Below are 14,121 nucleotides of genomic sequence, written 5' to 3'. Positions count from 1 at the left end.
ATTGAGTCAATTGCGATATTGATTGCTACAAGGTGTGAACATTGGCAGTGCTCCCCCCCTCACCCCCCCTCCGGGAATTCGTCTCCCCTTCTCAGGTACCGTATTTATTCGAATAAGCGCCCAACCTCGAATTAGCGCCCACCTCGAATAAGCGCCCATCCTAAAGGCAGAAAAAGATAATAAGCGCCCACCCCCTCCTCCCCCCAATCAAACTCAAATAAGCACTCACCCCCACCCCACCCAATTAAGTGAATAAGTTCCAATAAGAGACTTCCTTGAGGACGGAGTTTTCTTCAGAGTATTTTACAGAAACCTTGCTTTGTTACTTCTTCGCGTTTTGTTTGTAGCATTTATTATTTTGTTGCAAAAAAAAATACTTCACTTGCTGAAAATGGTGAAAATTTAATAAGCGCCCAGCCTCCAATAAGCGCCCACCTCGAATAAGCGCCCACTCTCAAGGTCCAAAAATTTAATAAGCGCCCAGGGCGGTTAATCGAATAAATACGGTATGTCAAATGTATACCATTTACAGCATTTACTGATCCCTTTCTTCAAACTGTCACGATTTGGAGATCAGCACACGAGATACACTTCCAATTCAATTCAATCTATTTACATTTCCATGCCATTACAATATAGCGGCCGATTACAATAATTCATCAGCAATACACTGACCTTTTTAGGGAATGACTCAATAGAAAAAAAGTCCTTTACAATTCAAACATCTATAAAAACGCCATAGCTAAAAGCAAAATAATAAAGGATCACAATAATAGAGAAAAAGGAGTAACAAGAAGATTATAATTAATATTGTTATTATTCTGCGTGTTTATACCTTTCGTTCAAAGGTTTGACCCGTAAATCGTCACGTTCAAAGATTGGAAAAACATAATCGCTAACGCGAATGGCTAACGGCTTATTAGAGATGGATAGGGCAGGCACGGCCAGTAAAACTGGGAGAATTACAGGCGCGGATCCACACCGGTCAGATTTTTCATACTAAAGATACAGTCGACTCCCGATAACTCGAACCCTCGCTAACTCGAACCTCGCGCTAACTCGAACCAAAATCGATTTCCCCTGGATTTCCGTCATACATTCACTGTAATTTTACCCTCGGTAACTCGAACCCTCGATAACTCGAACTCCCACTAACTCGAACCAATCTATGTTTCCCTTCAAGTCATTTTCTATATAATTTTACCCTCGATAACTCGAACCATGTTTTGACCCCTTAAAAAGTCGGGAAAAAAGCCGTCTACTGGCGTCCGAAACATTGAATTTTGGATTTCCTATTGACGTGTTGTAGGAGTAAAGTTTACTAGTGGAGGCTGATGTTGATTGTCACAGGCAAACGTGAAGCAGCTTTTCTTCTCAAAACAGCAAAACGCATGCTCAATTTAGGCTGTTTTGTTACGTTACGTTCTGATTTATAATCTAAAAGTATCTTTTAGTTTTCACTTGACATTTCTACTATTAAATGTGATTAAAATGTTCATTGTGCAATAAAAACTGTTTTTTACCTTTCTCTCGGCTATTTTCTTCGAACTCCCGGTAACTCGAACTCCCGATAACTCGAACCTTTTTCCATTTCCCTTGAAGGTTCGAGTTATCGGGAGTCGACTGTATTTTTAATAAAGAAAAGAACTTTCCAAGTTGCAAGGCTTCATCCGAGGAAAATGGAACTGGCCAATACCCTGTCAGAATGACTCAGAATCCCAGGAAAGGGGACTTAAGGGAGTTACAATCCAAAAGTTTTCCCGGGGGAGCATGCGCCCGGACTCTCCTAAAAGCTTCCGCCATCGGCGGTCGTTCAGGAATTCGATCAGTATTTATCCTAGATACGCGCCTGAATTAGGTGGCTGTTTTTTGACACCATGAATGCTGAGGGCGCTGCATGGTTAACCCTTTAAGCCCCAATATCCACATACAAATTCTCCAAACTGATCTCCATACATTTCCTTAAAGAATAAGTTGAGAGAATTTGGTAGAAGATCAAGGCATTTTCTCTTAGGTGATCATTTTATTAACTCTCATAACCATTTCTCTTGGCAACACATGGACATTGTTAGGAGAAAATTAATGTTGGGCACTATTGCGGCTTAAATAGTTAAACTTTCAAGAAGTCCGAACTGAACGAATCTCTGCTTAATAACACTAAACGCTTTTGGTCCTTTGTCAAATCCATGACAAAACAAAATCGCACACCTACCTTTCTGAGAGACGGCCATTTAAGGTTTTATTCTATTTGGTCTGTCGCATTATAATATTTATTTACTCATTCACCTGTCGCATTATAATGTTTATTTATTCATTTTTTTCTATCTAACGTGATTTATATTTTCTTATATTTTTTTATGTACATATTAATTAAGAACATGGACGAATTCAACAAAGTAAAGTAAAGTAATTTCTAAGTGTAACGAGAATTTACTTTTACAGTCGACTCCCGATAACTCGAACCTTCTACGGAAATCGAAAAAAGGCTGAGTTATCGGGAGTTCGAAGCAAATAACTGAAAATAAGAATTTGTTTTGCTTCCATCAGTGTTCCTGAAAAGTGAACTACAAATGTGGTTCAACGAAAAAAAGATGTGAAACGTGATTTCAAATAACACGTGATATTGCTTCGTCTATGACGTCACAAAACACTTTTTCCTAAACTGGGAAGGGTTGCAAACGTAAATCTTAGGAAAGACACTACCAAAATGTTACATAAACAGTGTAAATCGTAAATCTGGCTTGTATGATTGGAAATGTTATTTATCCTATTAGTTATTCAACTAATTAATAAGTCAAGTGACCCTTTTCCCTTTATTTACCGATTCCTATATAACGTAAACATACATACAAGACGAATTTTTCAGAACCTTTTTAATAGCCTCTGAAATGTACCTAAAAGAACTTGTTGGTCTTTCATTATCCTTTCTCCATTTAAGAGTAAATATTTTGACCGTCACTAAATTCCTAATTATCAGTCACGTGACGAAAATTTGAGCTTCTAAAATGTCCTATATTGCTAAGGCCATTAAGGTACAGTTGTAGTTCAATTTTCAGGATCATTGATAGAGGCAAACCGTACTAGATAGCATTTTACCTAAATATGCATATACAGTCACGCCTTAAGTGGGCTGAGTGACACGGCTGTTTCGAAATAAATTCAATGTTTCGGACTTCAGTACATGATTTTTTTTCCGACTTGTCACGCACTTAAAACATGGTTCGAGTTATCGAGGGTAAAATTGTATAGAAATCATCTGAAGGGAAACAAAAATTACTTCGACTAAGCGGGAGGTTCGAGTTACCGAGGGTATAACTAAAAATGTATGAAGGAAATTTAGGGGGAATCGACTTCTAGTTAGCGAGGGTTCGAGTAATCGGGAGTCAAGAGTCAACTAACATCTATTAATCATCCAAAATAAGTGGCTCTTTCCTTAGAAACGGTACCAAACAGTCTGGATCCCCTCAGCGCATTAGGACTTCTTGAATTTCCCTTGAAAATGACTTAAATCTTTGCTTCGATTTTAACGTATGAAGACAGGATCGCTAAAGGTGAAGATGGGGTGCTGACAAAAGAGAAGACGAGCAAACTGGCCGTGACGTCAGGAACCACAGGCTCCCCAAGTATGATACCTCGTGTTCAGAGTCAGGAGAAACCAATCCGTATTGCAGTAGCCGCACTGTCGAGTGCTATGTATTCTGCACATCCTCAGGTAGATGAAAAAGGTTTGCTGTTATTGGCGAAAAGGGACCCCTACTTGAATAAGCGCCTGTCCCTTGACCAAACTAGCAAATGAGCGCTCCTCTCATACCCAGTACCCATCGCTTTCTCCCCAGTGGAGGTGAGTCCCTTAATGTTATGTATGATCTATACATGTGCCACCCCGAAGGGTATAGTTTTGGTCTGAAAGAGGATATGAATTATGCCCATGGTGGTCTGAAATAGGGTCGAGAACAGGGCGGTACAACCCCACTAAGAATTCCTAAGAGTACCCTTTCTCTGGGTGCTTTCTTTAATATTATTAAGATATCATAGTAAATGATCTAAAGGAAAATCTTTTCCTTTACTCACCTTTAGAATTTCTTAAGATTTCTTATTATTCATTGGAAATATTTCCCCAATTCTGATTGGCTAAAAGCACACGCATAATTCACCCCTTCCTAGACAACCCTACTTTTAACTATCATAACCGGTTACTGATGACCAAATTTGGAAGAATTTTGTGTTTAACGAGGAAATGACGTCAAAAATGCAGCCTTCTGCAGGTTAATGCACCGCTAACCGAGAAGACCTGGGGACGAGATTGAGTTGTTTTCGTTGTAAAAACTAAAATGGCGGACACTTCACTCGTTTCAAGAGTAAGAACTACAGCTGGAGCTAGGCGAAATAATGGCTAAAAACATAGCAAAAACACCAAGAAGACAACTAGGAGGGCGACATCTGCTATTTGGAGAATATTTGCGGAGCTGGACAAACCTAAACGTAAACTATCGAAGATAGACTTAACATCGATGCAGGTAAGCTTGTTTTGGCTATATTTTAAACTAGGAATTATTTTGGATGAATAATAAAACAATTATTGAATTTGGCTTTCGTATCATATGAAGAATTATGGAGATCTCGGAGGGTGTTATCCGCCTCGGCCTACGGCCTCGACGGATAACAACCTCCTCGATCTCCATAATTCTTCATAAGATAATCAGCCTCGTTCACTAATTGTTGATTAAAATATGACTATCCAGCGCAAACAAAGGAGAACACCTTCTTGTCCGTTCAGTTCCAGCCTGGAGTTTCGTCTCTCTTCGAGTGTTTGCAGTTCTTTTGTGTGAATTATCCACTGTGTTAGTTTTCGTCATATTACAAAAGGCACGCCGTTTTTAAAGGGCGCAAATCGTAAGTCTTACTAAGGGACCCCTTTGATTAAGCGCCTTCCTTTGAATATGCACCCCCTCTTTCGGAAGAACTTTAGATAGGCTGTCGCGCACTTATTTCATCAAATGTAAATGAAGAAACTTTGTAAATATCTTATTATCCCCTCCCCAAGGGGCTTTTCAGGGATAATTTACAACACTGGTTGGGGGACTTTGCCAGACTGCTTAAGGTGCAGTTTACAAGTACTGAAGGAATGAGTGATGATGCCCCCAAACATGAGTGTGAAAGTGAGATAGACCACTACACCGGGCACTACGTGCCCTACTCTTTACGAAGAGTGTGTGGGTTCTTTAACGTCCCACAGATTTATTACATGTGCAAGGGCTTGTGAGACGGGGCCTACGGTTATTGTTATTACAAAGGCAGCACTTTCTCCTCAGTTATTTAAAGACCCTTAGTGTTGGTCCGGCCGGGGTTTGAACCTACGGCCTCCCGCTCAGCAGACCGGCGCTCTCCCAATTGAGCTAACCGGGCGGCGCTAATTCAAGAGCCTTGTGATTCGATTGGTCTTACAGTGCACCTCCAGGTTATGTAGCTAGTGTATCCAACCTAACATTACAGTTTTATTCCTTAAATTGCAGACTTTTAATCTACAGAAAACTCTGGGATTCTTTAGACAAAGTAGAAACAAAGAGATAACTGAAGGCGGAATTCTTAAAAGTGCTATAACCAATAACACACCAAGCGTATCTGAGTTGGCACGGTACTCGACCCCAGCCCCCGGCTTTCACATTTTGGAAAGCCACGCGTCGTACTATGTTCACTTGCTATTTGGTTTAAAAGATCGTAACATCGGAACTATATTTTCGTACTTGGCCGTGTACACATATAGAGGTTTTCTGGAACTAGAGAAAAACTGGCAACGTCTGGTGAAGGATATTGAAGAAGGAAGTTTGGACTCCGATCTAGAATTGGATACTAAGATAAGAAGGTAAAAATTATGTTGAAAGTAATCACGTTTGAGCCCTAAGCTTGCTAAGTTTATTAGAGTTTCAGGCAATTCCATACCTTCAGATGAGGGGGAGCCCGGTCATCCAGACCCTGAGATAAGTGGGAGGCCAGTCTCAAAAAATTTTTTTTCGCCCCTTCGGGCTTCAGTTTAGTCTAAAAAATAAGAGGAGGCCCGGGCCTTCTGGTCCCCTCCCCTGGATCTGCCACTGATTTATTGATTTGGGATTGGATCGAGTGACGACGGCGTAAGGACGACAAGTCTCTGTGTCGAAGAAATGGGATCCTTTAGTCCTTCTCCTTAACATTAGTTGTTACCATCGGACCTGCTTGCTTTTGAGAGGGCATCGTTTTTCAAACATAATTTAGCGCTGTATTTGTTTCCTTGTTGTACTGCTTGCCACCGAAAACACCGAAAGAGGAATAAAAATGCCTGCGTTTGTAAACAGAGACGCATTATGGTGCACCGAGCGGCGACCAATTTGCCTCTTTAATCACCGCGTGAAAAAAGGAGGATCAACACGTGATGGGGGAACTTTAATTATTGTTTTACTTTGGTGTTGTTTCAGTGAGCTGGATAGGTATCTTAAACCTGACAAGAAGCGAGCTGAAGAATTACGAAAAGAATTCCAGGCAGGATTTGATGGAATAGCATCAAGAATCTGGCCAAACTTTAGGATTATAAGGGGTAGGACTACAGGTATAGTAGCAAAGTGTGATGTTTTTGTCTTCATCAAATAAAAAAAAAATAAAAAGTGGACACCAGGATGCTACGAATCATTATTCGCTCGCCACAAGCAAAGAACGCACCCAAAGGCACTGTCATTGCTCAGTTTTCACTTGCTTTATTTCCAGATCCTCGTTGCAAACCCGACTTTTAAAAAATGATGCGATTTTAAGGAAATTTGTTTTTGCCAATGTTTTTTTCCTCCCTCGTTATTTAGGGCGACAAGAGTTGTATGCAAAGAGACTGCGAGAAAAATACACAGGTGATGTGCCTATGTACTCTTCTTTATACATAAGCTCTGAATCGATCATTGGTGTCAATTTATGGCCAAAAGATGAGCCGATGTATCTACCTGTGCTGTCAGCCGCCTTTTTTGAATTTGTACCTGTTGAAAATTGCCATGAAGAACAAGCCAAGGTAACTTTTCGTTGGACATTATGTCCAGATTGATTAGTCGCGGGGTTTTTCTTACACCCTCTCTTGTGGACGAGTCACGCAAGCCATGTCATGATTGTACAGGCATATGTAAAAAAGAAACAAAAAATGCTTTTCATTTCTCGTCCTTTTCAGCGCCGCTTACTTTATATACTTTTTCAGTCTCATCATGAGAAGGATAGCATCGCAGTGGCGGCATTTTTTCTCCTATTTTTAACTCTTCATGACCACAGTCAATCATGAAAATAAGGGGAGGTGGTTATCCAGACCCTGAGAAAAAGAAAGGCAGTCTCAAAAAAAATTTTTTCGGCCCTTCGGGCCTCGGTTTGGTCTAAAAGCTTTTCTGCGTTGTTCCCGCAAGTTGTGTACTTCACTTTCACAATGAAAAGCCACAGAACTGGAACTTGGCCAATACAAGCCAACCTTGCACTCGAGTCAATGGAAATTTTTTCAATATAGTATATGTGTATATATATTTGTGTGAATTTGCTAAAAGGTGCCTTCTAAGTGTCAAGCCAGGGTAGCGGGCAAAAATAGAGGGGGCTGCCGCGAAGCCCAATACCGGCAGATAGCCCAGGGACAGACCTAACAGTTGGTGGGTGGATGGGAGCTCTGGACCAAAGTAGGGGGAGACTTTCGACACTTTGACAAGTTAGAGAGCAGCAGTGCAAAGTCAAGGAATTTTGCCTACGGGCTACCCCAGCCAAATCATTGCTCTATGGTGTCAATTGTACAGCACGGGGGGGAGGAGTGATTGACTAATGATGAGTGGTCAGCACTATTGAACAAATATGTATGTCAAGTCAATGAAGGTTGTAGGTTGTAGGTTGTAGTGGGAGGTTGAGTTCTTGATTCTTGGACTTTGCTCTCTATAATCCGATTTTTCCAAATCCACTCAGATATATCTAACCGAATATATGGAAACCGCACCAGCTAGCAGCTCTAGGCCACATATCTTAACTTGACTTAAATAGAGTAAATATTTGTAAAGAAAATCAGCTCTCACCCACAAGCCTTCTAAGGTGAGTCTATTCTTGGTTTCTGGCCTGATTAGCAAAGAAATATTCAAGTCTATCAAAACTTGGCCAACTCTAGCTGCTTTAAGGCTCTACATGACAGAGGCAGCTTGAGACCTTAGCTAGCCCTAAGAAGAGAATTCAAGACCACATCGCCTTGACACGGCCTCGTAGCCCAGCAAATGGGTGAGGAGAATCCTTTTATTGGCCAATTGGCATGGCACATTTAAAGAATTTGGCATGACAAACTTAAAGCAGACACATGATCAGTGAACGGATTATCCAGAGACTAACTGATCATATCACGCTTTTGCCGCACCCTCTCCCGCTAAGGATTGACATGTTCTAACATTTGCGTCATTTTAAATTGGACTCGTTGAAATGCTTCTAGTAACCACTAACTTACCGCCCGGCGTCAGATAAAGGCTTTTAATCGGCCTTTAAATGATGTTTTATTGTTTTAAATTGCCAAGTAGTAGAATGAGTTGATTTTTTTGCTAACCCAGTTTTCAAAAATCCAGGTATATATATCCGCCTATAAATGGCTGTACCGGACTCGCTAGTAGTCTAAAATGTATACCTTGCCGTTGTTGAAGGTTTTCCAGATGCCTTTAATAAAGGATTTTCCTCCTTTTTTTCCTTCATAGACTTGTTTAGCCGAAGACCTTGAAGTAAACTCTCTCTACGAGCTGGTTATAACTACGCCAGGTGGTCTTTACCGATACAGAATGGGAGATGTGGTGAGAGTCGCCCGCTTCCACTACAAATCTCCTGTCTTGGAATTCCAGTACCGTAGAGGCACGGTTCTTCCTTGTCATATGACTGAGAAAATGGTCTACGACGCATTGTGTGAATCTGTTGAAAGTTTCAAAGAAATAAAACTGGTTGACTACACATGCGCAGGAAGTCTGATATTTGATGGCATCTCCTCAGAGACTGGAACCAAGAAAGGACCAGAGCAGGCTCCTTTCCATATCGTGTTTGTAGAGCTGAGCGGTTTCTTGACAAAAGAAGAAACGTGTTTACTCCAAGAAAAGGTATAGTAAACTGTACAGATTCGAGTGGATGGCTTTAGCGAGTAGGCTATCGTCAGAGTTTTGTACCGGAAGTTACGTTGTATTTTGGAAGTCCGCTGGTCTCGCTGCTACGCCGCTCCCTCGCGCCCCGTAAAAAGCGCTGCCATCATAATTTGCACTTTTGGCTAGTTTTGCAGCACAAAATTGTCATTTACTGATCATGCAACCAATTTTTTTTCACCCATGATATTTGGTACGGGCAAATTTAAGAAGTATTTTTTTTTTATCTGCTTATTGTCACATTTACAGGACCACGGTCCGACAGGACTCAACGCATGCGCGTAACTGACTTGCTCGCCTACCCATAACAAGATGGCGTCCGTATGCTGGTTTTTTGCTTGAGTTCTTATAGTTTTCAGAGAATGAATAATGCACTCTTAAAGTTCCTAGCTATAAGTAGGGTAAATGTGTTTGCCATTTACTTGATTTTTGCATAGCTATTGAGGTATTCTTACCAAATTTGAGATGAAAACATGGAAGCATAATTCCTGCATATTTTGCTAAAATGAGCATAATTTACAAAAACTAGCATAATTATTGGCATAATTTTAGAAATATACGAGCACCGCAAGTGGCATATTATGCTACTTTTCGAGCACGACCTATCAAAGCCTATTCTCGTGTTAGAGTTTTGTGCCGCAAGTTACGTTGGCTTTCACAAGTCCGCTCGTCTCGCTGCTACGCTGCTACGCTGCTCCCTTGGACCCCACCCTCTCCTATACTATAGAGCCTAGCTGAGTGGCTGTGTTCTCGCGTACTCGTGGTCAAAGAAAATAACTTCATTGATAACCAAATATCGCAGTGCAATGACGAGCCATTATTTGGACGGATATAGCGCTTCTTGGACAAAAACAAAAGAAAATGATAAAAGAAAAGCAAATACAGTAGAACCCCGATAACTCGAATTCCCCGCTAACTCGAACTAAGTCCGATTTTCCTTGGATTTTGCTCCATGTTTCAGTCAATTTTACGCGGTTAACTCGAACTCGGATAACTCGAATTCCCCGTTAACTCGAACTAAATTTCCTTTCCATTGATCAAAAATGAAATTTAGCCCGTAACTCGAATTCTGGTTCTTGTAATTCCAGTCGAATGCCATCCCATTAGCTCGTCTTGTTGTATTAGGGTAAAAACAATAAAACTAACACTCGTCAACACTACAGGAATCTGATTTTAATTGGTGCAACAAACAGATAACGTTTTATCATAAAAGATACCTTATCAAATTAATTGTTACCGTTTCGCATGAAATAAGTTAAATTTTCACTGCACTATCAATTCACTGCACTTTCAATTAGTTTTAACATGGCAAATTGTTACAGTCTCAATCAACCTCAATAACTACTCGAATTCTCGCTAACTCGAACTGTTTTTTGTTTCCCTTCAGAGTTCGAGTTACCGGGGTTCTACTGTAGTTCACTCTAACAACAAAAATTGTCAGTGTTTAATCGTGAGTGTGTTTTTTAGTGTAAAAAATGATACTTTTCTACGCTAGATTTTCAGCTGATACTTGTAATACTTGTATCATTCTCTCCAGTCTAAGTCGTTTAAAATCTCTTTTGCACATGAAATTACCGAACTTTATCCGTTAGTTCGATTCTTAACAATTTCAAAAGAAATGAGAAAAGCACTGAATCATGAAAGCGAGTCTTCCAGAAGTCAACCAGTTCACCAGAAACTATTTCCACATATTGCGCGTAGTTTCTAAAAATAACTTTTTTGTGATTGAGATATCACAGCCAACACCCTTAGACTCCCTCTCTGTCCTATAATGATCTTTGCCATCCATAACCATACAGCGGACGTGGAGCTGAAACTTACAATTCATGAACTGGCACTTGTCACTACGAAGTGTATAAAGCAAAGGCGTTTTTTGCGACGCTCGTCAACCAGAAGTAGACGTTTTGCTTTCTTTTAGACCATACGTCCGGTTGATATGTGTCACTCCAATCGGCCTTGATTGAGCTTTTTACTATACATCAAGACAGGCACGTCAGAACTGATTCGTACGAGCAAGATACCGGTTACGGCCGTTGGTTCTGGTGTTAGTTAGTTGTGACTGGCTGAGCCGCGGCAAGAGATTTCTCAGCTAATTTCAACTTCTTTCGAAACTCATAAGAAAAACGCTTTTAAAAAAATACGTTTATTTAGTTTTACTAAAGTCAAACCGTATTCCTACCGTAGCCTGTGTGTAGCAAGCGTTTCCGATCGAGTTATTGCCGAAAGTTGGATCGATTGGAAAAAAATGTTTGCTCTCGTCCCAACTTTCTCGACGAACTTGCACGGAATCGCTTGAAACAAAGGCTATCACTACCGAGACAACTATCCAAAACAAAACCAATAAGATTTCGTCCTACGGTTCTCAATACTTGGGAACGCGTAAAAAGTAGGCGACGCATTTTTCTTCTTTCCTTTTTTTTTTCTACCGTTTCTTCTTTCTTTTTCCCATTTTTTTTCAAAATTTGTCTTCACTCTTCTTTTAGCCCTTTTTACGTGCAAAAAGCAAATTTCTGACCACCAACTTTTATTTTAATTTCTCTCTGAGTGTTTCTCCATTCAATTTGTAGAACACTGTCATTTGCGCACGTTTTCATACAGTTTTTCCCCTTGTTTTACAGCTTGAAGAGGCTCTTTGCAACTACAACAGTTCTTACCGCGATTTTCGAAAGAATGGTGAAGAGTCGCCTGTTTTCCTGTACCGAGTGAAACAAGGGACATTCGATCTCCTGATGCAACATTTCATGGAAGCCAACCCTATGACGTCACCAGTTCAGTTCAAGATCCCACGGTTGATAAAAACCAAGGCCGCGGGAAAATTATTGCTTGAAAACTTGCATCCCCAGCATGAACACATGAAGTAATTATCAAATTATCTCGTAATTTCATTATGTCGCCCTCTGTCTCTTCCTTGTGTTGCATACAGTATTCTCCAGGTGGTGGGGGGGTACTCCCTTATATGGCCTATACGAGGATGTGCCGCTGGACAGTGCATGTTTTTTTACCTCTCTGTCCTATTATATTAGACAGGGTATATAATTTCGAGCGAGTCTGTCCTAATTATAAACAGGATATTGCCTGCACAATTGATTTGATTTGTTAGATGAAATTTGTTTGTACTCCGAGTATACAAAAACAATTACGTACATACTATAACTTAAATTTGCTCTATGTCAATTACCAAAACAAGACGGCGTGCATTTTGTTCTTTGTCTTAAAGAGGGTAATAAAATTGAGGGAGTTTTCTTAAACAGCGTACCGTAAAATTCCGAAAATCAGCCCCTCGATGTATAAGCCCCCCAAACTCAACATAAAAAGCCGTCCGTGAAATCGTCCCTCCGAATATAAGCCCCCAGGGGGCTTGTACTTGGAAATTGCCCTCAAATACAAAGTAAAACAAAGCAAAAACGGTAAATTTCCTTCCAACTATAAGCTAGCCTAATCGATTTTGAAACGCAAATTTCCCTCCGTACATAAGCCCCTCTGAATATAAGCCCCTCAAAAAGGGTCTTTGAAAAATATATGCCCCGGGACTTATTTCCGGAATTGTACGGTATGTATTTTAGGAATTTTTTGTCCTTATTAGGGCCAGGTTTTCAAACCCTCAGCGGCTAACCTTTACCCAAATATTGGTTGATCCCCCACACCCCCCCTCCCCCCACGGGAGTTTTCGAAACACTGTCGCAGATACAATAAAGAATCACCTATGAGTTACCAGTTGGGAGAGGTCAAAAGTAGAAATAAAATGGTCTTCTTTTCCCTTTTCATATAAACTTAGCTTACCTGAACTTGAAACAAAACCTACAATTATCTAATATGACTCCCATTGTTAACAATGAGAGATAGTTTAATTGATACTAACTCAGCAAACATTCGATACGACGTCCCGCTTGTCACGAATACGAAGCTATTATTTGAGGAACTCCGTTGCAAGTAGAAGGGCCATTGCATGTATAGCTACTTTTTAGCCTCCCACGTAGAAGGGAATCTTATTTTCTCTGGGACAGGAGGAGATACGACTCCCCTAAACACGCATGGGTGGGAGAATTCTACTTTCTGTGCTATCAGACAAATAACTAGCCTGTCCCAGGCTTAAGATAGTAATGTGAGATCGTAAAACGGATATGAAAACCGCGCAGCGGTTGGAGAAAGAGAAGGTAGTGATCTCTCTTTAACCTCACCACCGCCCTCTTCCCCAGATCACGCGCGTATTACGTTTGCTAACTTGTTTTTGTGACCTCCCTACTATCTTAGCCTCTTCAGGGCCCCAAGATGGTGGGGAGAACGGATCGAGAAAAAAGTAACCTTTTTCGCTCCTCCAAAGTGACCGAGAGCCTGGCACAGGCTAACAAATAATAAATTCAGGTACACATCTTCCATTATTTGTTCATTTGTCTTTCAAACCAGGTTCATACTAGCAGCAAATTTAACCACGTTTTATTCTTTAAAATGAAATATAAAGTTTTCATACATTGTGTATGGTTTTAACAAAACACAACTTCTTACCTTACATAATAAATTTATCTTATATGTTACTAGTCTATTCATTATATTCAAAAATTTGTTTCATAAAATAGAAATTATATTATTGTACTGCTTCAAGATCATGATGTTGTTATTACATTTAACACGGAAATAAACAATTTTAAAGCGGTCATAAAAATTCTACATGACACCACGCAAGAAATTTATGGTAAAAACCAACAATATAGCTCTACATTCAATTGTCTCTTTACCTGAAAATGAATCCACCCTTAATGTGAAATCAATGTAACTTAATACACAGTAAAGCATTATTACAGTATGAATTTTAATTCTAAAAACAACAATGTAGCGATACCCCGCACCGCAGACGAAACTAAACTCTGGTCAAGTCCGTCTGCGAAACAACGTCGTGAAATCTTTGTTCTGGTCCCCCGGCTGTGTACCCGGATTTGAGTACGTGCCATGATTGGCCTGTTAAAAATGTCATTGTCGATTTGCCAATCAA

The 14,121-nt window shown here is 40.3% G+C and overlaps 1 protein-coding gene across 1 annotated transcript; it reads left to right on the top strand.

Moving 5' to 3' along the window:
• Positions 1-3,625: 3,625 nt before the first annotated feature.
• On the top strand, positions 3,626-12,053 carry LOC140932374 (uncharacterized). The gene is made up of 6 exons (XM_073381991.1): positions 3,626-3,712; positions 5,514-5,863; positions 6,450-6,580; positions 6,825-7,024; positions 8,706-9,095; positions 11,753-12,053. The coding sequence occupies exons 1-6, from the start codon at positions 3,626-3,628 to the stop codon at positions 11,993-11,995; spliced, it is 1,401 nt and encodes a 466-aa protein (XP_073238092.1). The 3' UTR covers positions 11,996-12,053.
• Positions 12,054-14,121: the final 2,068 nt, after the last annotated feature.

This window comes from Porites lutea, chromosome 3 (assembly GCF_958299795.1).
Source record: "Porites lutea chromosome 3, jaPorLute2.1, whole genome shotgun sequence".
Lineage (NCBI taxonomy): Eukaryota > Metazoa > Cnidaria > Anthozoa > Scleractinia > Poritidae > Porites > Porites lutea.
The sequence above is the reverse complement of the archived record's forward strand: the minus strand, read 5'-3'. Positions and strand labels throughout refer to the sequence as shown.